Source organism: Ammodytes marinus (genome assembly GCF_949987685.1).
Source record: "Ammodytes marinus genome assembly, chromosome: 15".
Classification (NCBI taxonomy): domain Eukaryota; kingdom Metazoa; phylum Chordata; class Actinopteri; order Uranoscopiformes; family Ammodytidae; genus Ammodytes; species Ammodytes marinus.
This window is the reverse complement of record NC_137219.1, coordinates 29,795,654-29,820,284: the sequence shown is the minus strand read 5'-3', so window position 1 is coordinate 29,820,284 and position 24,631 is coordinate 29,795,654. Positions and strand designations below refer to the sequence as shown.

Here is a 24,631-nt window from a genome sequence, read left to right as displayed (position 1 = left end):
CTGTTTTGTCCCACTTCTCAAGAATCACTGACCTCAAAGTTTGAATGGTGAGCATGTGTCCTATGATGTTCACACATGTCACATTAACTCAGAAACGTACACAAAACAGTCATGGCAGTAAATTAAAATAAGATTTTCTGAATAAAAATTGCAACTCTGGCCCCTGACCCTAACCAGCCTGGACTATCAAGAAACCTTAAAGTCAGCCATTTATGTTCATTAATCATCTATTTATTTATTCAGTGTGAAAATTCATACAAACATTTTCTCAGGAAGTGATATCTGATAAACGAAAAAAAAGTGGTATCAATTAAAGTTACATTCTATACAGTGAATTCCACTTAGCCTTGCCCTCCTCTTCCAATGGCAGGGCGTAGAGGGAGGTGAAACCTGCCATCTCATTGTTGAATTCTGGACTTCATAAATCAATTTTTATCATTTCAAATATATAAATGTTCTGATGTGATATGGTATCAGGTCTACTTAAGGTCACAATATTCCTGCACTGTCCACAAAGACAAGTGGACACAGATAAACACATAAACACACCCCAAAGCACATTGAATGTTATAAATTCAGCATCATATGTCAATCAGGAACCCAACTGAAACATACAACTCATGTTTTTGTTACCCGCACACACTCAGAGCTCTGGATCAGAGTTCATTTCTACTCAAATGTGATCAGACAGACTCCACTGTAAAGACCAAGAATAAATCCATAATGTCAGAAAAACAAGCAAAACAAATAAAACAGTCATGACAATGAAATGCAGAATGTATGTTCTTCAGTGCATAAAATCTGGTGATCTGGTGGCTTAATGTGGATTTCAATAAGTAATTGATGTCCAGTTTTTTTTACCCGGGAACAACACAACATAAACATATATATATATAATATATATACAGTATATATATTATAATACAATGGTGGAAGTGATCACAGGATAATGTCAAAGGTTGCATCATGAATAAGGCCCCACATTTCTGAGAATAAACGGCTCTTTCAGTTAAGATGACCAAAAAAGAATTGTGATGTTAAGAAAGCGATCAGTGTGATATAAATGTCACCGCTAAATAAGAACATTATTATTAGTTAGGCTAAATCCATGATCGGTTTGTGGAAGGTTTCCTCCTTATCAAGACAGTCAAAAGATTAAATATATATATTTTTTTATGTATTTATCATTACCAGTGCCACCAGGTCTATACAATCTACAAGATGCTGGTTGTGCGCTGAGTTTGTATGTAAGTATGTATCTAGTAAAACAGAGTGTTCGTGGGAATTTAATAAAAAAACAAGTACAATTTGATTTTTTGAGAAACCAATGATGAGAATAAAGTCTGAATATGAAGGAAAGTCATAATAATTCAACAATAAAGGTGGGATTGTATGAGAAACAATATTTAACAGAAATAAAGATAAGTCTCAATCTCAATTAAGCCTTAATGAAGTAAAGTTTATGTTAGAAAATTTTAATAATAAATTTAGTTATTTTGAAGATACAATTGATGTATATGTACAGGCTAAAATGTATGTTGGGATAGTTGAGCTCAGTCATATTTTAATGACAAATTTCATGTTAATAGAAGTCCTAATTTTTTAAAGGAAAAAAATCTATCTAAATGAGAATAAAGTAAATTTTTTAGAAGATATATCTATTGTATTAGATTGTTTCATGAACAACATATCAAGTGTTGTAGAATTGAGTACATTTGACTAGAAATCAGGTTGACATAACAAGAAAGTCAAAATATTATAAACCAAAACTTTGGTGCAATTTTGAGTAAAAAAACATTTGACACTTATATTTTACAGAAAAGTTAATATCACACGACAGTCCTAATTTTACTGGAAAACAACTTGTAAAATTTTGAAGTATAAAATATTACAAGGGGGGCTATTGTGCAAACAATATAGAATAGAGCAGCGAATAATATAATTTATAATAAAGTAAAGAATAAGAAAAAAATTACAGGTTTAATAATACAACTGGGTGCGTTTTGGAGTTAGCACAGGTGGGAATTGGTGTCCTCCTGACAGCTGAGCCAAAGAACACACAGAACACATGTGCATGACATCAGAGAAAAATACAGTTCAGTGTTTTTTAATTTTTTAAATGAAAGGCAGCAAACTATCATAGCTGCTATACACTGAAAGAACATCATGGCTCTGCTGGTAATTAAGCTCATTTAAACAACATTACCATTATCTGTTATAGACAGTGCAGTCTCAAAACCCATGTAAATACTGTACACTATAAATATATAGACCATCAGGATACATGTAACCATGGATCCAATGGAAAAATTGTACCTTAAAATTACAGCATTTTGTTCTAGAAATAACCGTCTTTGGACGAGCCAGGCGATGGCAGCTTAGAGAACGTGCTCCTGACAATTTGAGTCAAAGTTACCCACTTCAACCCGAATATTGGAAAAAAAATAGTTTACAGTTTGATTTAAAGCCACTACGAGTAACATGGCACGTTGGCGTCCCCTTTGGACAAAAGCGGTAGTATTTTTACGACGCCAGCTGTCGTGAAGCTGTTTTCTAGCTCGTGCAAGGCGTGCGAGATTCAAATGATCAGGAAGCAATAGGCTATAGTGCATGTCCGTGTGTTGAAAGTGTGAGGGCACCGGACTCTTTTCGGCTCCGTGAGAGTGGTTAGTGACACAGCATCAACTAATGCCAGTCAGTGCTACACACACCTGATTGCAATGAGTTGATGCAGTGTCACCTCTCACGGAGCTGAAAGATTACGTGTCCTCACAGAAAGCGAATGAACGAGAGACGGCAGTTAGTATGGATCACGATGAGGTAATGTGTTTATGTTGTTGTAAATAATGACTATTTCAGATGAATAATGGTCATCTGATGATGCTGGTGAGGCAAAGTAAACTTTGTTTTAGTAGGCTACCGCTCATTCATTTAGGAGTAAACACTGCAGTCTAGGTTCGCTCCCGTGAAATTGTGTATACGTTGCTTGGCAACGCCCTCCCATCACTCTCCCTTTTAGCTTTTCTTCATTGCATTTTCTTTTTTTTCTTTGATGGTTCAGCCCCGTTATCAGGCATTATGACAACAAACAACTGTCTCAAACAAGGCTCCCGCTCCCCTTCCCTCACCTGGAGGGATAGGCTTCTCAAATCGTGTTGCTACGCCACACTGAAATCTGCGACCAATATGGATATGTGACCATAGAGCATGCACCGAAAATCGGACTGGGTGTGCGACCAGACCAAATGCAGTAATAAAAACGATATAAAAACGTCTTTCTTTGCACTGATGGTCTCGTTTGCTGTTAAAGGTAATGTATGATTATGAGAGGAAACATGAGGCTGTTTAAAATATATTTAAATGTTACTCGGAGCTGCTTTAAGTTAGTGGGTCTTGAGAATGCCTAAAGGAAAAAATAAAAAGTCAATGCAGACGGAGTTATTCGACGGCGATGGAGCTAGCCAAACTCCCTCGCCTAGTAGCGTAATGGAGGATGAAGAAGACACGCGTACACACCTCAAAGTGGGTCAAAGAGAGACCGGGGACCTTGGCCTCATACTCAAAGAGCTGAGAGAATTCAGAAAAGACAACAGTCAGCAGCTGAAAGAGATTCGGGAAGAAATTAACAAAACCAATACTAGGATCGAAGAGAAGGATTGATGCGACTGAAACACAGTTACAAGTGGCGGAGGATACCGTGCAGGAGCTGCTACACCTTCAGATACACCTGGACGCTAAGCTAACGGATTTAGAGGGCCGCTCCAGATGGGAGAATATCGAATCCACGGCGTTAAAGAGGGAGCGGAGGAAAATTCCCACGTCGATGGCAGTGGCGTTTTCTCCCGGAGGCCAAGGGAAGCCAGGCTTCCCTGTTTTTTAGGCTGTAGTTGTCATCCAATAAAAACATTTATATTAACAGTTTCGGTAATCTTTGGTGCTGTGTTGCTGTCATTTCTTCCCCATTTCTCTCCTCACGTTGAGCATTTCACAATGCGCGAAACAGCGCCCCTGCACACTGTATGTCTGCGAGGAAGCCAAGGGAAGCCAGGCCGAGCTGGCTTCCCTTGGTAAAAAAAAGAAAAAGAATTGACCAATCAGGTGAGGACACTGCCCTCCTGTGATTGGTCAGGAGGGTGTCAGGAGGGTGCCAAGGGAAGCCACTCGGCCTTTGGCTTCACACCAATCAAATCAAAGGATCATTATCAACGTCACTGAAATTTAACAACAATAACAATAGCGGGAGATTAGCATGTTTGCATTGTTATCATATTAGCAAGAACAGTTATGGAGGGTGGAGATTTTGAGTATTTAGTAACAAATTATTTTACCAAACTGCCAATTGAGAAGCCATTAAAAATCAAATCTGACGGCAGGCCAATGCGTGTGGAGAGAAAGAAAGTTTATCGCACTTTCCGTGAGGAGAACTATGTCTGCACCGAGTGGCTAGCTGGTAGCGGCAAACTTCAGCTAATGGCCTTCCTCTACAAATAGTGAGTAAAATACACACCTTCTCCCGGCGCGGGTTAACTGTTCCCTTAACTGTCTGTGTAGCTATGTGTGTTGTGTTTTGTGTTATTTTATTGCTAATTGTGCCTTGATTGCCTGGATTAAGTTGCATTGGTAGGCCACTGAAGTTGTTCTGGGTTGTCTTAAGTAGGCTATAGTGTTGTAATGAATATTTGGCTTAAACGAAAAGGATGTCTCGAAAGTGTGTATGTCAAGCACCTACAACTGATTGTGTGAGTCGTGTCTCACGTGAACGTGAAACTTAAAATAGCCTAAAACGTCCCCTAATTATATTGTGAATGAATTCGAATCTGCATTGGGCATTAAGCGGCTAGTTGTGCATTCCGGTCGGGGTGGGGGGGTGCATTTATAATACAATGTATAATTTAATAAGACGATAAGGAGGTGTGTGAGTGAGAGAGAGAGAGAGAGAGCGAACGAGCGGTGTCGGACAGATTACAGGCGTGTAAGTCCTGGTAAAGTGACCAGGCGCTATAATAGCTCTTGTAGTTACATTAAATACAAGCTGCGACGTAGCCTACCCTTTTCTGTCCCCCACCTTCCAATAAACATGTAGATTAAAGGTGTTGTCTCACTTAGCTTCCTCAAAAAAAATCCCCACGCCACGCCACTGGTCGATGGTGGTGTATGTGCTTGCTGCGGGAGGGACTGGAGCTCCCGGCCGCATTTGAACTACAAGTGGAAAGGGCTCACCGCGCCTTGATACCGAAGCCGCCCGGGGAAGCCCCGCCCGAGGTCCATCGTTGTCAAGATGTCAAGCTACAGGATGAAAGAGCTGCTGTGAACGGCCTGGGAAAAGCGAGGATTTCAACACCTCGGAAAGAGAGTCAATCTGGATCACGACTACGCACCTGATGTCTTGAAAAAGCCAAGGGAATATGCCGAAGCGAAAGCGGTATTGAAGGATTAGAAAATCCGATTTCAGACGCCGTTCCCCGCCAGGTTCAGAGTCTTCTACCAGGAGGGAGTTGTGATGTACGGCTCGGCGGAGGAGGCGACGGAGGATATGGCGAAGGGGGGGCTCCCGGTGTCGGTGATTAAACACCCGGGGTCGCTTTTGGAGCGGTTAAGAGACCAGGGAACCGGGACAGAGCTGGCAAGGCTTCGGACTTTAAGGAAAAACTACAGGCTTTTAGACGCCAGGACTCAGGGTGACTGTAAGTTAACTGAAAATTGCTGTACGCGAGTTTGCTCAGAATATAACGGGTGAGACCGGTGAGTGGATATTTTCTTCTTTTTTTTTCTCTGGGAGGAATTATGTCTGTTAACATGTCCTGCTTATTAAAGGAGCAGTGTATGGGCTAAGCAACTACGATTATAACGTAAACGTCGGGGGGATTTTTCTTTATATGTTGCCGGGACAGAGACATCATGCATGAAGGCCCTCTCTCACCTGATAGGGGGGAGGCTTTACCTCAGAGCCCTCTTACCATCAGGGCTTCTTCAGGGTCAATATTAAGACCCCAGTTGGAAGTCTTATTTTCTGCCTTTACTGTTCTTATTGTGTTCTGTGTGTTGTGGCAGTTTTTGCTGAAGTTTTTTGCTGCTGTTCCTTGCAGCTTGTGGGGTGAAACCTGTGATTCTTTATGTTACATATGGAGGTGTGTTTTTGGTTTATTTCATTTATCTTTTTTACCTTTCTTGTACACTGAATGCAATCAGTTAAAATAGCTACTTATAATGTGAATGGCCTAGTCAATCTCAATAAGAGAAGTAAGATTTTAACTAAACTGAAAAGACAGAGAGTCGAGGTGGCGTTTTTACAGGAAACACATCTTTCGGATACAGAACATGCTAAATTAAAACGATTGGGCTTCAAACATCAGTACTCATCATCTTATACTGCTGGGCATAGAAGGGGGGTGGCAATATTGATTTCCAACAAGACTAGTTTCGAACCCATTTTTGAAAAAAAGGACACAGGGAAGATTTATTTTTGTGAGGGGAAATGTAGGGGGCCCATTGGTCACTATTAAATATTTACGCTCCTCCTAATTCTGACTGGAAGTTTTTTAAACTGATATTTGATTTGATAACAGCGGAGACCCATGGGGTTCTAATCCGCGGGGGAGATCTCAACATTAGATTAAATCCCAAACTGGACTCTTCAAATACACATACATCCCAGCCCAAATTGACAAACAAAAAAATCAATATGGCTATGAAAGAAATCGGTTTAATTGATATCTGGAGAGAGTTAAATCCTTCAAAGAGAGACTACACTTTTTTTTCAAATCCACATTTGGCATATTCGAGGATTGATTATTTTCTTACTTTTGCTAAATATCTAAACAGGGTTGGTGGCTGCGACGTGGGGAGCATGGACCTTTCAGACCATAGCCCCATTTATTTAAAGCTCCCATATTATACACTTTTCGGTTCTATTATACACCATATTATATGGTCTTAGTGGTCCCTAATACGTTTTTCTTTAATTGTTTGCTGAAAAAAACTTTCAGATAATTTATTGTACTATGCTGATGTTCAGCTAATCTCACAATGGCCTATTTTTAAAAAAAGAGTTGCAGGTCCCCTCGTAAATATACAATCTTTGAGCTCCCCCCGCCCCCTGTCCGGAAGCGAAGCCAGATACGCCTCGCCCTCTGTCTGTCAGGGCCGTGGACCAATAAGAAATAGGGGTGTGGGCTGCACAGTGGAAGCTTCTGGCTTTACGGTTTGTGAGGTCAGAAAAGGGGATAATTCTGACTGGAGTGTTTTTGGGGGGAGGGGTGGGGGTTTCAGAAAAGGGGAGAGTGAGAAAAGGAGAGATTGTTATTTTTTTTGATATTTTGGCAGTCTCTAGGCACACCGTGGACGCATGGATATGTTGGAACACATTTAAAAAGTGCATTTAGCATAATATGGGACCTTTAAAGTTAAATCTTGAACAGTATCGGAGAGACACCTTATGGAGGTTAAACACTTTTGTACTTAATCAGATGAAGGAACAAATTAAGAAGGATGTTGCTGAATACTTGGAACAGAACGATAATGGTGAAGTTTCCCCTCCAATATTATGGGATGCATGTAAAGCTGTGCTTCGGGGCAAAATAATTGGATATAGTGCTCACCTAAAGAGAGTAAGGCAAAAAGAGTTAGTTCAGTTGGAAGCGGAATTAAAACAATTAGAACAAAATCACAAAGACACAAATGATCAAAAAATTAGAGAGCTACTTAGGAAGAAAAAGAATGAAATAAATGAGATCTATACAAAAGATATACAAAAAAAGTTAATTTTTACAAAACAGAAATATTATGAAGGGGGCGGAAAAGCCAGTAAATTATTATCTTATAGGCTGAAAAAACAGCAAGCAGAGAATTCAATTCATAAAATAAAAAATCCTATTACTAATTCTATGCATTACAAATTAAAAGAAATACAGGATTGTTTTGAGAAATACTATAAAAAGCTATACTCCCAACCTCAAATTGACGGAGAGAAAATGGAAGATTTCTTTCAGAAGATTAATCTGCCTAAATTGAATGATGAACAAAGTAGGAATCTAGTAGCTAAAATAATAGAGAAAGAAATTTGTTCAGCCATATCACATCTTAAACCAAATAAGGCTCCAGGTCCGGACGGGTTTCCCTCCGAATGGTACAGAGTCATGGAGGGTTCTTTGCTTCCTGTGTTGCAGTCCACCTTTAACTGGGTTCTTAAAGAGAACAGTATACCCCCCCTCTTGGAGGGAGGCGGTAATTTCTATAATTCCGAAGGAGGGGAAGGATAAGTCTGAATGTGGTAATTTTAGACCAGTAAGTGTGTTGAACCAGGATTATAAAATCTTTACCCATATACTAACCAAACAAATAGAGGGATTGTTGCCACAAATTATTAGCCTTGACCAGACGGGATTTATTGGCGAAAGACAGACTCAAGATAGCATCAGAAGGACACTACATGTAATTAACCATATAACAGAATGTCATTTAGAAGCAGTATTAGTGGGCCTAGATGCAGAAAAAGCTTTTGATTGCGTAAATTGTTTTTTTTTGTATAGACAAATTTGGATTCCATAGTACCTTTATTAAAACAATACGAGCTCTCTATGATAGCCCAAGGGCGAGAATTAAAATAAATGGGGCTGTATCCAGCCCCTTTTCATTAGAATGAGGAACAAGACAGGGCTGCCCAATTAGCCCCCTCTAGTTTGCAATCTTTATCGAGCCCCTGAGCCAATGGATCATTCAGGACGAAAATATTAAAGGAATCACTATGAATGGGGGAGAACACATTATTTCGTTATTTGCTGATGATGTATTGGTGTATTTAACCGACCCCGAGCAATCTTTATCACGGTTATTTGAACTCTTGGAACAATATGGATCCTTCTCTGGATATAAGCTGAATGTTCCAAAAACACAAATTCTCTGTTTTAATTATAACCCCTCTGTAAATGTGAAAAATAAGTATAACTTGAAATGGGATTCGGATTTTATTAGATACTTGGGGGTGAACATTCCAATAGATTTGACGAAATTGTTCTCACTTAACTATCTCCCCCTGAACAAAAAGATTAGAGAAGACATAAGGAGATGGGACCATATACCTTTTCTTAATTTCGGATCACGTGTGGAATCTGTCAAAATGGTTATTTTGCCGAAATTGTTGTACCTCTTTCAATCCCTTCCACAAGATATACCTGACCAACAATTTCAGGAGTGGGACAAGCATATTTCTAGGTTCATTTGTCAGGGACGAATACCAAGAATCAGATACCAGAGTTTACAATTGGCAAAAAAACAAGGGCGGAGTCGCTCTCCCATGCTTAAAAGATTACTATACTGCTGCTCAAATATGCAGGTGCAACCCGGAATACTGTGCTAGATGGAAGGAGATTGAAGTTGCTATATCAGATGTATTCCCAATCCAGGCTGCAATTGGGGATAAGGGCTTATTGAACAATTTAAAGGAATTGGGGAACCCATGGATATGTTTGTCACTTAAGATGTGAAACAAGGTAATAGCTCAAAATAACCTGAAGGATGCGGTAAAGGTATTGAGATGGTGCGCATTTGATCCAGATTTTTTGCCTAAAAGATGGGACGCTAGACTTAAGAGATGGAGTTCGCAAGGTTTAACAGCATATTGCAAATTTTTGCACAAGGGGATTATGAATAGTTTTCAAAATCTGAAGAGGCAGTTTGGCTTGGATAAGGATGATTTTTACAGATTCCTTCAGGTCTGGCATTATGTTGACCAAATACAGAAGGGGTGTACACAAGTAGGCTGGGATAATATTCTGTTAAAAGTGTTTACAGATGCTTATTTTGCTGGCTCTAACCAGAAACTTATCTCAAGCATCTACAAGGGGTTACAACAAACAAAATGTAGTTCACTGTATGTAAAACAAAAATGGGAACGTGAAGGAAACATTGTTATAAAGGAAGAAGATTGGGAAAACTTATGTGAGACACAGTGGAAAACTTCCAGCTCAACTGTATGGTGAGAGTTTTGTTGGAAAACCCTTGTAAGGTTTTTCATTACTCCAGCTCAAAAAAAGCACTATTCTTCGGCATGCTGGCGACAGTGTGGTGCCTCGAAGCAAATAATTTTCACATATTTTGGTCCTGTACATCAGTGATTCCATTTTGGCAGGAAGTTCATAAAGTTGTGCGAAGCATTTTTCAGACGGACATTCTATTTAATTTTGAGTCTTTATATTTGGGTGCCATAACATCAGAAAATGTCTCTTCTAATGTCAAATATTTATTTCGGATCCTAAGTGCTGCTAGTAGAAAAGCTATTACTAGAAGATGGTTAAAACCAGGAAAACCTAATGTGGAGGAATGGATTGACATTATCTATAATATTTTTAAGATGGAAAGGATTACTTTTGCTTTGAGACTGCAACAGGAAACTTTTTTGAAAAGATGGGAAAGATGGATAACACCAATACGACCTTCATTTGTCTAAAGTGGATTTGTGTGTCCGGTTTGTTTTCTTTTATTTTCCCTCTGTAGAGGGCTTTATGTGTCACTGAGGTTTACCCCAACATGTTTGTCTATTTTATTTTGTTCTTGTTCTTATTTTACTATATTTAAAAAAAATATATGTATAATACAGTATGTATAAAGTCTTAATGTGTCCTTGCTCACTTTTGTACTGCTTACTGGGCCTTTGATACTTTTCTGTGGCTATAAATGTACATTTACAAACGGCATAGTGAGTATATTGATATTTATTATTATTGACTGTAATGTATGGACTTGGAAAATAACAATAAAAAAAAAAAAAAATTACCGTCTTTACTCAATATTGCCACATTATGACTTTGTTTATGAAATATTAAAATATTTTTCAAGTTAAATCACATCTTTTTTTTGTTTTATAATGACTTTTCCTCATTAAATATTATTTTGTAATATTAGGGTTGTTTTATTTATAACATTAAAAATGTATATATATATATATATATATATAGAATTACAACTTTTTCTCATAAAATGTGCAATTCTCAAAATGTCCAATTCGTTCCGCCCCCAACAGTGGCCCAACACTACGTTGTACGTAACTTTCTCGCACATTTCAGGTTCCAGTTAGTTAAATCTCCAGAAATGTGAACTCAATTGTCTACTTCATGACTCGTGTGTGTGTGTGTTTTCAGCGCAGCCAGGAGCAGGGCACCCACTGGGGTTCAGTGTCCAGTTTGTTGATGAGTCGTAGCAGCTCGTTGTGGGCTTTGTCCTGGTCGCTGTTGACGATGACGGCATCAAACAGGTGACCGCAGCTCTGTTCCATCTCCCGGGCTTTCTCGATGATGTCCCTCAGCTCCTCGGGCTGTCCACAAGACAAGGCAAAAGGCAAACATTTTAGAAACACCAGGGACGTTTATCTTCGACTGAGTTGAAACAGACACAGTAGACTGTTAGACAGAAACCTTAGGATTCTTGTTGTCTTTTGCCAATAGGGCTCTGAGTCTTTCTTGAGATGGTGGAGCTATGAAGATGATGTAAGGCTTCAAGTCTGATCCCCTAAGCACCTTTAAAGCCTAAAAGAGACAAACAGACGATGTTAGGACTATTTACATTTTTTTGGGAAGCAACCCGGCTCAGTCAATGTGTATACCAACCTGTGTATGCAGACAGAGCACACAGATTTTCCCAGTGTTGATGACCTGTCTCACACAGTCCGTACTTGTACCATACAGGTTCTTCTCAAACTCACCAGACTCAATCAGCTTTCCTGGGAAAACCATATTGGGGAAAAAATACATGTTATCGCATTTTGTTCATGCATTGATATGGTATCAATTGGGCCAAATGTCCTTGTATAACTTTGATAAAGTTATACTTTATTTATAGCACTGGATATGTGAGAAATTAGTTGTATGTTGTAATGAATTCTCTCATTCCAGTCTGAAATGTATACTTATGGCGCTTTTCCACTGCGTGGTATCAGCTCAGCTCGCATTTTTGGTGTTTCCACCGCAAAAACATGGTCCCTGGTACCTGGTCGCTCGAGGTTCCAAGAGAGCTGAGCCTATGCTAAAAGGTGACGTCTGCAGACTGCCTGCCACTGATTGGCCAGAGACTACCGGCTTCATTCTGTTATAGGTCCATGTATATACTCCCAAACTCTCTGGGACTTTGAGTGTATTTTGTCTCGCCGCTTGCAGCCTTCTCTGGCTCCCTTCATTTGATTTGCATCACAGATCCGAAAAAACTAAATGAAATGTCCATATATTCGCTAAGCTCACCCAGTTGTGTTGGTTGTTGGGGATGTTACTTTAAACATACTGTACACGACACGAGAGGAGACATGTAGGGCAGCTAGCAGCTATATAGCCTATTAGCCAGGTGGGACAGAAATGATAGCGACCGATTACCTTACTTGTAAGCCTCGGACTGCACTGATTAACTCAATAACTTATTCAGGCTCAGGCTTGCATTTGAAAACACGTATCCTGAAACAAGCACAAAACATCAACTTTATGAACTTCATGTGTTTACGTGTATAGGATGTACGTGACGCATCCCGACAGCTGACTGAGTCACACATCGGGACACCAATCCTCCCTTTTAATGACACGTCGAAATATTCATCTATTTCTTTTAGCAAACAGATACAAGGGGGGTATTTCTTAAAAATTTTCCATCCGTATTTTTGGCGGTTGGTTCAGTTAGTAGCACAACAACTGCTCATAATTTCAACTTTGCTACTTGGCTCCGGAGTCGCCTTTCTGCCCCTTTGTATGACGACCCCACCCACGTTCAGGAGGTACTATTTGCAGTGGAAAACGACCCGTGCTGCTACCAAAACCGAGTTGAGCTGAGTCGAGTAGGTCTGTTTTAGCAAATTTTCCACTCAGTCTTATTATACTCTTTCTACAGTCACACAAGGCACACTATAAGTACCAGTACCAGTACATTTTCCTCCAGTCTGAAAAAATTATTATTTTAATAATTGCAATAACAAATGGATTTGTTATCAATATTATATTCTAAGTATGCATAATCTGGTGGCTGATCGAATTTGAAATGTCGTGGAAATGTTCTTACTTAATGGAGTATGGAAAATCCCTGTTGGATTTATGACACGCGTACAAGCCAAATGTGTTCCTACCAACGTGTGTATGTTAGTAAATTAGGACCATTATAAATTAACGGACACTGTTTTCTACAATCAGCATACTGGCGAGTCCCCATTTCTCTATATAACTAAAACAAAAATGCCGATTTGTATCCGATAGACCATGGATAAAGTGGTGAAGGTTGTTGAGAGAAGCATGGCCCCCTAAAGTATAAAGAAGCATTTCACACCTGAAGAAATAATAATAATCCTGTTTTAAACCATTGACTCATATGGCAATCTAGGATACATGTCCTTATCTTCTGAGTGTTTTCTGAAAAAATACTACGAATTGTCAACGTCTACCAAAACCGTAATATCTAAGCCTCTGTAGCACATAAAATCATAAAAATAAAAGACATTTAAAAAAGGTAAGGTTCATAGGTTTCATTAAAGCAGCTACGAGTAACATTTAAATATCTTTTAAACAGCCTCATGTTTCCTCTGATAATCATAAATTACCTTTAACAGCAAACGAGACCATCAGTGCAAAGAAAGACGTTTTTATTACTGCGTTTGGTCTGGTCGCACACCCAGTCCGATTTTCGGTTCGCGCGTGCAGGCTCTTTGGTCACATATCCACATATTGGTTGCAGATTTCAGTGTGGCGCAACAACGCGATTTGAGAAGCCTATCCCTCCAGGCGAGGGAAGGGGAGCGGGAGCTTTGTTTGAGACAGTTATTTGTCGTCATAATGACTGATAACGGGGCTGAACCATCAAAGAAAAAAAAGAAAATGCAATGAAGAAAAGCTAAAAGGGAGACGAGCGGGAGGGCGTTGCCAAGCAACGTATACACAATTTCACAGGAGCGAACTAGACTGCAGTGTTTACTCCTAAATGAATGAGCGGTAGCCTACTAAAACAAAGTTTACTTTGCCTCACCATTAGGGTTGCAAAATTCCGGGAATTTTCAAGTTGGAAACTTTCCATGGGAATTAACGGGAATAAATGGGAATTTACTAAATTTAAAGCAAACCAATGCACTAAATTCTCCTAACTATGTTATTTCAGTCCAGGCAAACGTTCTAGACTGTAAAAAACATTTTTTCAACTAAGTTTTAATACAATTATGAACATTTAATTTCAAATCAGAATTTTTTTAAAGTTTATTGAGACACCCAACTTGATATCGTATATTGATTTTTACTAGACCAGGTTTACAGAGGCTTAAACTGTGATTTTAAATACAGTTGGGGACAATATATTTTAGCATAATCTTGACTAAAACAACCAGATTTCATGCAAGTACACTTGGCAAATTGTACATAGCACACATCCTACTGCAGGGGTACTGAGGCCACACCCCTTACATGCACTGTGCATTCCTCCATCACATGGGGGGGGGCATTTGACTTTATTTATTGAATGGGTGGGGTTAGACAGATGAGTTATATTTTACTCAACATTCATCTTTTTGTTGTTCAGTGAAATTATTGATTGTTTATAAAATAATCAAAAAATTATAAAGTTCTTCTTACAAATAAATCTGTTCAAATGTAATGTTTTTTAATTGTATTATTTTGCATGGATGTCTGCCTATGACCAAACAGTGTTTAAATGTTTAGATTTATGTTTGGATATGAACAAAAAAATCATTTAAATTACCGCCATTTAGTTAATTCCTATAATTTCCAATTTTGAATATTCCCAAAATTCCCGAGTGAAAGTTCCCGTGGAAAGTTTCCGGTAATTTACCGGAAACTTTCCACCCCTTTGCAACCCTACTCACCATCATCAGATGACCATTATTAATCTGAAATAGCCATTATTTACAACAACATAAACACATTACCTCATTGTGATCCATACTAACTGTATGAGTATTTCAGCTCCGTGAGAGTAGTTCGGTGACACTGCATCAACTCATTGCAATCAGGTGTGTGTAGCACTGACTGGCATTAGTTGATGCTGTGTCACTAACCACTCTCACGGAGCCGAAAAGAGTCCGGTGCCCTCACACTTTCAACACACGGACATGCACTATATTGCTTCCTGATCATTTGAATCTCGCACGCCCAGCATGAGCTAGAAAACAGCTTCACGACAGCTGGCGTCGTAAAAATACTACCGCTTTTGTCCAAAGGGGCCGCAAACGGACAAAGTTAATCTTAGTGGCTTTAAAACATGCTCTCTTAGCACTAACAAACCAACAAATTTTTCAAAAAATCGTCAAAATTAGATAGAAAAAAAAGAAGAAATTATATAAAATATTTAAAAATAATGTGCTAAATGAGGTTATAATCCTGCTTCCTAAGTAGTGACTGAGTGTGCAGTGGAGAGAGAAAGATAGACGGATAGAGGGAGGAAGAGATAGCTTTTTCTTTGATAATTTAGTTCAGTTATCACTGGCTTTAGACTCACTCTCGCTGTCGGGAGCCGATCAGCTGGTCCAAACAGCTTTTTTTTATTGACGTTATTTTCGGCAAACCACACAACATTTGGGTTGTCACGTGGATTTAAAAAATCAACAAGACCCACCTCATGTGATTTTAAACCAATGACAGTGCATTCTATGCTGCAAGCGCCATGAAATTGACGACAAAACAACAATGCTGCGCCACGCAGCAGCCGGCAGGAGATACATTATTGCGTTGCGCAGCATCCAGTATAAATGGGTTAAGTGTATGCCAAAAAAGACACACTGTGTTGGTGACTATGGTTTAGAGAAATAAATAAGTTGGGAAATGTTGCCTGAGATACGGACTGTGGCTAAGGTAAAAAAGAAATGGTTTCACATTAAAGTCAAAGTCAAAATTAATCAATCAGGTGCTATTGGTTAATGCTCTTTCCATCCCAACAGTCACAGTGCACATTATCTGTGTATACGGACTGAACTACACAGACTACTTTGCTCAAACATTCTGATGAAATATTCATTTGCAGTCTCATCCTTTACTCCAGTCAGTTTTGGTCCCAATTTATACATTGCCTGGCCAAAAGAAAAGTCACCACCTGGATTTAACCAAGCAAAAAGGTAAGAACACTCCATCAGTTAAAGCGGCAACGAGTAACTTTTAAATATCTTTTAAACAGCCTCATGTTTCCTCTCATAATCATAAATTACCTTTAACAGCAAACGAGACCATCAGTGCAAAGAAAGACGTTTTTATATAGTTTTTATTACTGCATTTGATCTGGTCGTACACCCAGTCCGATTTTCGGTTCACGCGTGCATGCTCTATGGTCACATATCCGTATTGGTCACAGATTTCAGTGTGGCGCAGTTACGCGATTTGAGAAGCCTATCCCTCCAGGTGAGGGAAGGGGAGCGGGAGCCTTGTTTGAGACAGTTGTTTGTCGTCATAATGACTGATAACGGGGCTGAACCATAAAAGAAAAAAAAGAAAATGCAATGAAGAAAAGCGAAAAGGGAGAGTGATAGTCGGGCGGGAGGGCGTTGCCAAGCAACGTATACACAATTTCACGCAGCGAACGTAGACTGCAGTGTTTACTCCTAAATGAATGAGCGGTAGCCTACTAAAACAAAGTTTACTTTGCCTCACCAGCATCATCAGATGACCATTATTCATCTGAAATAGTCATTATTTAAAACATAAACACATTACCTCATCGTGATCCATTCTAACTAACTGCCATCTCTCGTTCATCGCTTTGTGTGGGGACACGGACTCGTTCAGCTCCGTGAGAGGTGACAATGCATCAACTCATTGCAATCAGGTGTGTTTAGCACTTACTGGCATTAGTTGATGCTGCGTCACCCATAGACTCACGGAGCCGAAAAGAGTCCGGTGCCCTCACACTTTGCTTTCAACACACGGACACGCACCATATTGCTTCCTGATTATTTGAATCTGAACGCCCTGCACGAGCTAGAAAACAGCTTCACGACAGCTGGCGTCGTAATAATACTACCGCTTTTGTTCAAAGGTGTCGTCAACGTGCCGACTTACTCGTAGTGGCTTTAACAAAATGCTGGGCCCCTGAAAAGGTCCAGTCAATAGGCTCCCTTCACTCATGCGTTACTCCTATCAGTGCGTCGTATAACTCCATGAAGCGGGCTACATGTTGGACTGACACCCTTTGTTGCCCATCGAATTGTCATCAAACAACTTGTGGGTGTTGTCTACGTTATCATCAAACAAGACTTAATGGTTCCTACTATAATTGGCCAATTGATTTGGGCTGCTGGGCACATAGTGATAGAACGCTTGTTTGGTTGACCTTATGACGTTGCATGCAAAGATTACGAGGGGCAAAAACGCCGCATTAATTTTTTTGAGTTAGTCTTAGTTAGGGGTTTTTGGCCTCCAAAGAAAATGGGCCCCATAGTGGCTGGACCTTGGTCAGCTTTCCCACTTTCTGGGAACAACTTATTCAACCTTAACTGATGCTGTGAATAGTATCTTATTTCTCAAGCAACCATGTTGGAAGACATATACTGTGGTTGTGGAAAATATATTTCTCTGTTTCACAAGGGTCAAATTATCGGCCTGCATCAGCAAATAAATCAACTAAGGAGATTGCTGAATCTGCTAAAATTGGGTTAAGAACTGTCTAACGCATTATTAAAGCTGCAGTTGAGAGTTTTTTTACTGTAATATTTGGCAAAACTGTCATAATAGCCATTCAGCTATATGTAGGTGAAGTGGTCTGAAAATATTTTTTTATCACTTTGCTCCCCCCTGCCTCTGTGTGCTGCCCCCCAAAATTGCCACCGCTCATGTTAATTTTGACCAATCAGAGCGAGGTCAGATTCTCCGTTCTTATTGGCTGTGGGACCTTGGCAACGACGTTGATGCGTCAGTTGCGTGAGCGTTCACGACCCTAGCAGTCTGACACTAGCCTACTGTTTGGCACTAGGCTACTACGGCGGACAGCGAGTAGCAATGTCTTCACAAACGAACCCTCAATTTACCATTCCCAGGATACCAAAAACTAACACCGCTAAGACAGCAAAAAAACGAGGAAAGACGAATGTTGAAAAGTTAACTGCTGAAAGGGAGACGGAGAGAGCTTGAAAAAAAGTACACCGGCCATGTCTTCTTGCCCTATCACATCAAGACCTCTCCGACCGCGACCTCGTCCCCTTCCTCTGCCCCTAGGCTGCCTGCCGCTAGCAGCAGGACGTCCGCTGGCCCTATATAGCCCTCGTCCTGTGCTCAGTGTTGCCAACTCAAAGCGATTTTGTCGCTATATTTAGTGACTTTTCAGCCCCCCTGGCGACTTTTTTTTTCAAAACAGCGACAAGCGACAAATCTAGCTTTTTTTCTGGTGTTATTGGTGACTTTTTTCGCCAAAGCAAGTATCACCTCTTCTCAACGAGCAGCGGGAGCACTGACACGCAGCCCGCTCCTCGCGCAGCAGCCCCTCCTCTCGCTGCGGTCAGAGCAGGAGCATAGATAGTAGGAGATACACACACACCTCTCCGCTCTGTTACAATTAGTTTGCTATCTTGCCTGGCTGTTACAGCTACTTTTGTTAGGCCTACCAGCACACTTACAATGATTTTAAGCTAACATACATGGTATGTCTGTGATTAAAATGTATGCTCAATATGTACGTATGTAGTTATTACTAATGTTTAATCACCTCGGAATCGGACATGGTGTTTGTCTCCTGTCAATGTAACTGAATTCACATGAACGCGCATAGCTGTCGTTCGGAGGGAGGAGCTACAGCAGGTAGAGCGTTGGGAAAACAGCCGTTGGGATCCCAACGGTTGAAACTCTCAACTGCAGCTTTAACCTGGAAGGATAGTGGTAACCATCATCAATAAGGAAGAAATGTGATCGAAGAAAAATCGTGAATGATCTTGATCTGAGATCACTGGAACGTTTGGTTAAATCAAATCTTAAAAAAATCGAAAATGAGTAGAACTCACAGCTAAGATTAAAAGTACGAGCATTTCCACACGCACAATGTTAAAGAGCACCTATTATGCTTTCCTCTTTTCTGACCTATAAATGTTGTTATAATGTTTTATAGTCATGTTAAATGATACTTAAGTGTCAAATAATGACGCACATGCATTTAGATGTATTCCTTGTCGACCATCTGGGGTGGCAGTGCACAGTGCTAAACAATAGCTACGCCGGTCTGGAATCATTTGTTCAAATTTCCTGGATCATGTGACGTGAACCAAGCAGATTTTTCCATATATGGTAATGCTGCTAGACACTCAGGCCTAGGGATGGGCATTTTAAGAAATTTCATTGATCGATTAATCTGGAAAATTAACGATCAATTATAGATTTAATCGTTATCCTTTTACATAAAAAAAAATGCCAAAAGAACATCCAAAATACAGCGTTTTTTACCATCGACTGTATACAAGAGGTTTTTACCCAATTACATCTTTATTCCAAGATCTTCTAGGCCAGTGGTTCTCAAAGTGCGGCCCGCGGGCCAATGGCGGCCCGCATTGAATTATGAATTATAAAAAAAAAAAAAATAATAATAATAATATTATATATAGGGGAGAGTGGGGTGAGTTGTGCCGGTGGGGAAGTTGTGCCACCCCTTGTTTCTAGAAAACCATTGAAGAAATTTCAAAGTAACATTTCCATGATCAAGGTTTTTTGATTATTGTGTCTGAACAATTATATTGTTTTCATTTTTTTTAGTGTTTTAGTGCTTTAGTATGCTACACTTTGTGTCTATATAGTTTGCACGATGTCAGCCCTAAACTGCTGCATCATGCTTATTATCCAAAATTCTGGGGTTGGAGTGATTTGTGCCTGAGGCCTGGGGTGAGTTATAAGTAAGTAAGTAAGTAAAATGTATTTAAAAAGCACATTTATAACAGTTTGCACTGTCCAAAGTGCTGAACAGTGCATTCAGTAGGTAAAAAATGAAGGTAAAATAACAATAACAAAAATAAAAGACATAAAGCCCAGACATCCACATATAAACAAAGATAGTAGTGCAGAGGTAAGATAGCTAATGGGGAGGAAAAACCAGGGTGTACAGATCGGTTTTGAGCCTTGATTTAAAGGCAGAAATGGAGGGGGAATCGCATATGCCAGGTGGCAGTTGGCTCTACAAGGGCAGAGCAGCTAGTGCAAAGTACATTTCTGAGAGTTGTGCCATTAGCATAGCTGTATACGCTGGTCACCAAAAGACAGTGATTGTCTACAGTAGCTCAGAAGAGAGTGACATCTCCATTCCACTTAACGACACCACTGATGAGAGTTCAGATGGCCAGAAAGATGATGATGGTGACTTTGTCATTGTGAGCTTTGCAGGTAAAACCATTAGATCTGCTAGGCCTTGTTTAAGAAAATTGTCCTTCAGTCTTTGTAAAATATTTACTTTAAATAAACCTTAAATAAGTGATTGTCTAATGGATTTGTCTTGCATTACAGTTTATGAGATATATATCAATGGCACAATTTACCCCATTCTCTCTTGTGGCACAACTTACACCACATCGGGGGCAAGTTGTGCCACAAGACAACTTTTTTTCCGAAAGCTATATTTCTTAAACAGTTTATTAAGTACGGGCCCTCAATGTATTGAGGGCCCGTAATTATTACTCTCCACCATACTTATTAAGTACGGGCACTCAAGCATTGAGGGCCCGTAATTATTACTCTCCACCATACTTATTCTTCTGACTTCTTCTTCTGACTTCTTATTCTGCCTCACATTTTCTAGCTGCTTCTCCTCCCACACCGTTACACGCAGACATGCAAAAATTTCGCACAACGTGCGTCCCCACCCCGCGGGGTGTGCTATTATACAGTTTTTTGAATTTCCGCTAGGGGGCGCTGTTATGAAGTCCCGACTGAAAAAACTTTGGAAGGCCACGCCCCGCACACCGTAACTCCGATTGACTTGAAATTTCTCACACAGGTGTATGTTAGGGTGCTCTACAAAAAAGCCTCTGGGACCATAAAAAGTCTTCAGGGAATATTTCCCGCTAATTAGCATAAAGTGAAAAACAGCGTGTTATCCACAACTTTCTGCAATTTGACTGTATCGACACCAAATTTCTCGTGAAGCCCCGGGGGACTACAATAAACATACCCGTAAAAGATTAGTTGTACAACTTGAAAAACATGGCCGCCATTGACCAAAACGTTTACGCAGGGGCGGGGCATAATAACACGTTGGCCATAACTCCTTAACCATAGGTCCTATCATCATGAAACTTGCTGGGTATGTGCAGAAGTCATGTGGTAGCATGTCCATCAAAGCATATCGACATTAACCCAAAGGGGGCGCCACAAATGGGCGGGGCTTAATAACACGTTGGCCATAACTCCTTAACCGTAGGTCCTATCATCATCAAACTTGCTGGGTATGTGCAGAAGTCATGTGGTTGCATGTCCATCGAAGCTTATCGAGATCAACCCATAGGGGGCGCCACAAATGGGCGGGGCTTAATAACACGTTGGCCATAACTCCTTAACCATAGGTCCTATCATCATGAAACTTGCTGGGTATGTGCAGAAGTCATGTGGTAGCATGTCCTTCAAAGCTTATCGCGATTTACCCATAGGGGGCGCCACAGGGGCGGGGCCTATCCACAAATTGGCCATAACTCCTTAACCGTAGGTCCTATCATCATGAAACTTACTGGGTATGTGCGGAAGTCATGTGGTAGCGTGTCCCTCGAAGCTTATCGCGATTAACCCATAGGGGGCGCCACAAAAGTCACCCGACTCCGATTGACTTGAAATCGATTACACATGTACAGCTCATGGTGCTCTACAATATAGCCTCTCAGAATTTTTTTGTATTTTCCGCTAGGGGGCGCTATAATTAAACCCAGACTGAAGAAAGTTTGAGAGGCCACGCCCCGCACACCGTAAGTCCGATTGACTTGAAATTTCTCACACGGCTGTATGATAGGGTGCTCTACAAAAAAGCCTCTTGGACCATAAAAGTCAACCTGGAAATATTTTCGGCTAATTAGCATAAACTGAAAAACAGGGTTTTAACCACAACTTTTTCCAGTTTTACTCTATCGACACCAAATGTCTCAAAGCCCCGGGGGACTATGACGCACGTCTCCGAAAAATATCAGTAGGATAGCTTGGAAAACATGGCCGCCATTGACTAAAATGTTTACGCAGGGGCGGGGCATATCAACAAATTGGCCATAACTCGTTGACCGTAGCTCCTATCGTCGTGAAACTCGCAGGATACGTGCGGAAGACACGCGGTTGCGTGTCCCTCTAAGCTCGTCGAGGTTAACCCACGGGGGGCGCCACGAATGCGAAAACCGTCATTCGCCGACGCAATGTTTGCCGGGCCACGCCCCTTTCCCCCCGACTCCGATCGACTCGTCGTTTGTCGGACGCGAGCGGCTCGCGTCGCTCTACGGTAAAGCCTCTGGGACCGCCAGGGTCGGCCGTGATTTTTTTCCTTCCCCGATTCGCGCGGGGGTGGCCCGTACTTTCCAAATCTCCGCGGGATTTCTAGTTCTGACTTCTGACTTCTTCTTCTTCTTATTCTGCCTCAAATTTCTAGCTGCTTCTCCTCCCACACCGTTACACGCAGACATGCAAAAATTTCACACAACGTGCGTCCCCACCCCCCGGGGTGTGCTATTATACAGTTTTTCCCATTTCCGCTAGGGGGCGCTGTTATGAAGTCCCGACTGAAAGAACTTTGAGAGGCCACGCCCCGCACGCCGTAACTCCGATTGACTTGAAATTTCTCACACAGGTGTGTGTTAGGGTGCTCTACAAAAAAGCCTCTGGGACCATAAAATTTCTTCAGGGAATATTTCCCGCTAATTAGCATAAAGTGAAAAACAGCGTGTTATCCACAACTTTCTGCAATTTGACTGTATCAACACCAAATTTCTCGTAAAGCCCGGGGGACTACAATAAACATACCCGTAAAAGATTAGTAGGACAACTTGAAAAACATGGCCGCCATTGACCAAAAAGTTTACGCAGGGGCGGGGCTTAATAACACGTTGGCCATAACTCCTTAACCATAGGTCCTATCATCATCAAACTTGCTGTGGTATGTGCGGAAGTCATGTGGTAGCATGTCCATAGAAGCTTATCGAGGTTAACCCATAGGGGGCGCCACAAATGTCACCCGACTCCGATTGACTTGAAATTGATTACACTTGTACAGCTCATGGTGCTCTACAATATAGCCTCACGGACAATAGGGGTCAGCCATGATTATTTTTTTCGCCGCCATTGCCCAAAAAGTTTACGAAGGGGCGGGGCCTATACACAAATTGGCCATAACTCCTTAACCATAGGTCCTATCATCATCAAACTTGCTGGGTATGTGCAGAAGTCATGTGGTAGCATGTCCCTCTAAGCTTATCGAGATTAACCCATAGGGGGCGCCACAAATGTCACCCGACTCCGATTCACTTGAAATTGATTACACTTGTACAGCTCATGGTGCTCTACAATATAGCCTCTCAGAATTTTTTTTAAATTTCCGCTAGGGGGCGCTATAATTAAACCCAGACTGAAGAAAGTTTGAGAGGCCGCGCCCCGCACACCGTAAGTCCGATTGACTTGACATTTCTCACACAGCTGTATGATAGGGTGCTCTACAAAAAAGCCTCTTGGACCATAAAAGTTAACCTGGAAATATTTTCGGCTAATTAGCATAAACTGAAAAACAGGGTTTTAACCACAACTTTTTCAAGTTTTACTCTATCGACACCAAATGTCTCACGAAGCCCCGGGGGACTATGACGCACGTCTCCGAAAAATATCAGTAGGATAGCTTGGAAAACATGGCCGCCATTGACTAAAATGTTTACGCAGGGGCGGGGCTTAATTACAAATTGGCCATAACTCGTTGACCGTAGGTCCTATCATCGTGAAACTTGCAGGATATGTGCAGAAGACATGTGCTAGCGTGGCCCTCTAAGCTTGTCGGGGTTAACCCATAGGGGGCGCCACAAATGCGAAAAACGTAATTCAAAAATGCAATGTTTGCCAGGCCACGCCCCTTTCCCCCTGACTCCGATCGACTTATCATTTGTCAGACGTGTACAGCTCACGTTGCTCTACAGTAAAGTCTCTCGGATCGCAGGGGTCGGCCGTGATTTTTTTCCTTCCCCGATTTACACGGACGGCCCGTACTTTCAAAATCTCCGCGGGATTTCTAGTTTCAGATCCAAAGTTATTGTTGCCGGGGATGCACAACACCCTGAAATATATGTAAACATTTGAGTTGGAGACTTTACTGTCAAGGCCTCACTTTGAGTAAAAAGTGGCACAACTTAGGCCACTCTCCCCTATATTTATATATATTTAATTTTAATTTTAATTGAAACGCACAGAGGGGATGCGTCATATGATAGAAGATTTCTAGACAGAGGGGATAGAGTGTTCAGCCAGTGAGCGGTTAAAGAGGTGGCAGTAGGCACCAGCAAGCTGATTGCTGCAGGCCTTCAGCAAGCGGCCACAGATCTGGTCTGGCCCTGGTGCTTTGTTTGGCCTCATCCTCCTCAACACCAGCTCAACCTCCGCCTGCTTCAGCTCCCGATTTACATAGCCCGGCATCCTAGCAGTGAGCTCCTCCATTAGCTTCTCCCTCTCCTGTGAGTAGTCCAATGTCTCAAACCGGCAGTAGA

The 24,631-nt window shown here is 41.0% G+C and overlaps 1 protein-coding gene across 2 annotated transcripts in view; it reads right to left on the bottom strand.

The window, feature by feature from the left end:
- Positions 1-209: 209 nt before the first annotated feature.
- The window catches only part of LOC307261816 (protein PALS1-like), a 138,208-nt gene continuing 113,786 nt past the window's right edge, over positions 210-24,631 (bottom strand). For both annotated transcript variants that reach the window (XM_080042460.1, XM_080042461.1), the window contains 3 exons: positions 11,601-11,713; positions 11,409-11,519; positions 210-11,308 (listed from right to left, as the gene is read on the bottom strand). In XM_080042460.1, coding sequence (XP_079898586.1) covers positions 11,132-11,308; positions 11,409-11,519; positions 11,601-11,713 — 401 coding nt within the window. In that variant the 3' untranslated portion in view covers positions 210-11,131. The remainder of the gene's footprint in view (positions 11,309-11,408; positions 11,520-11,600; positions 11,714-24,631) is intronic.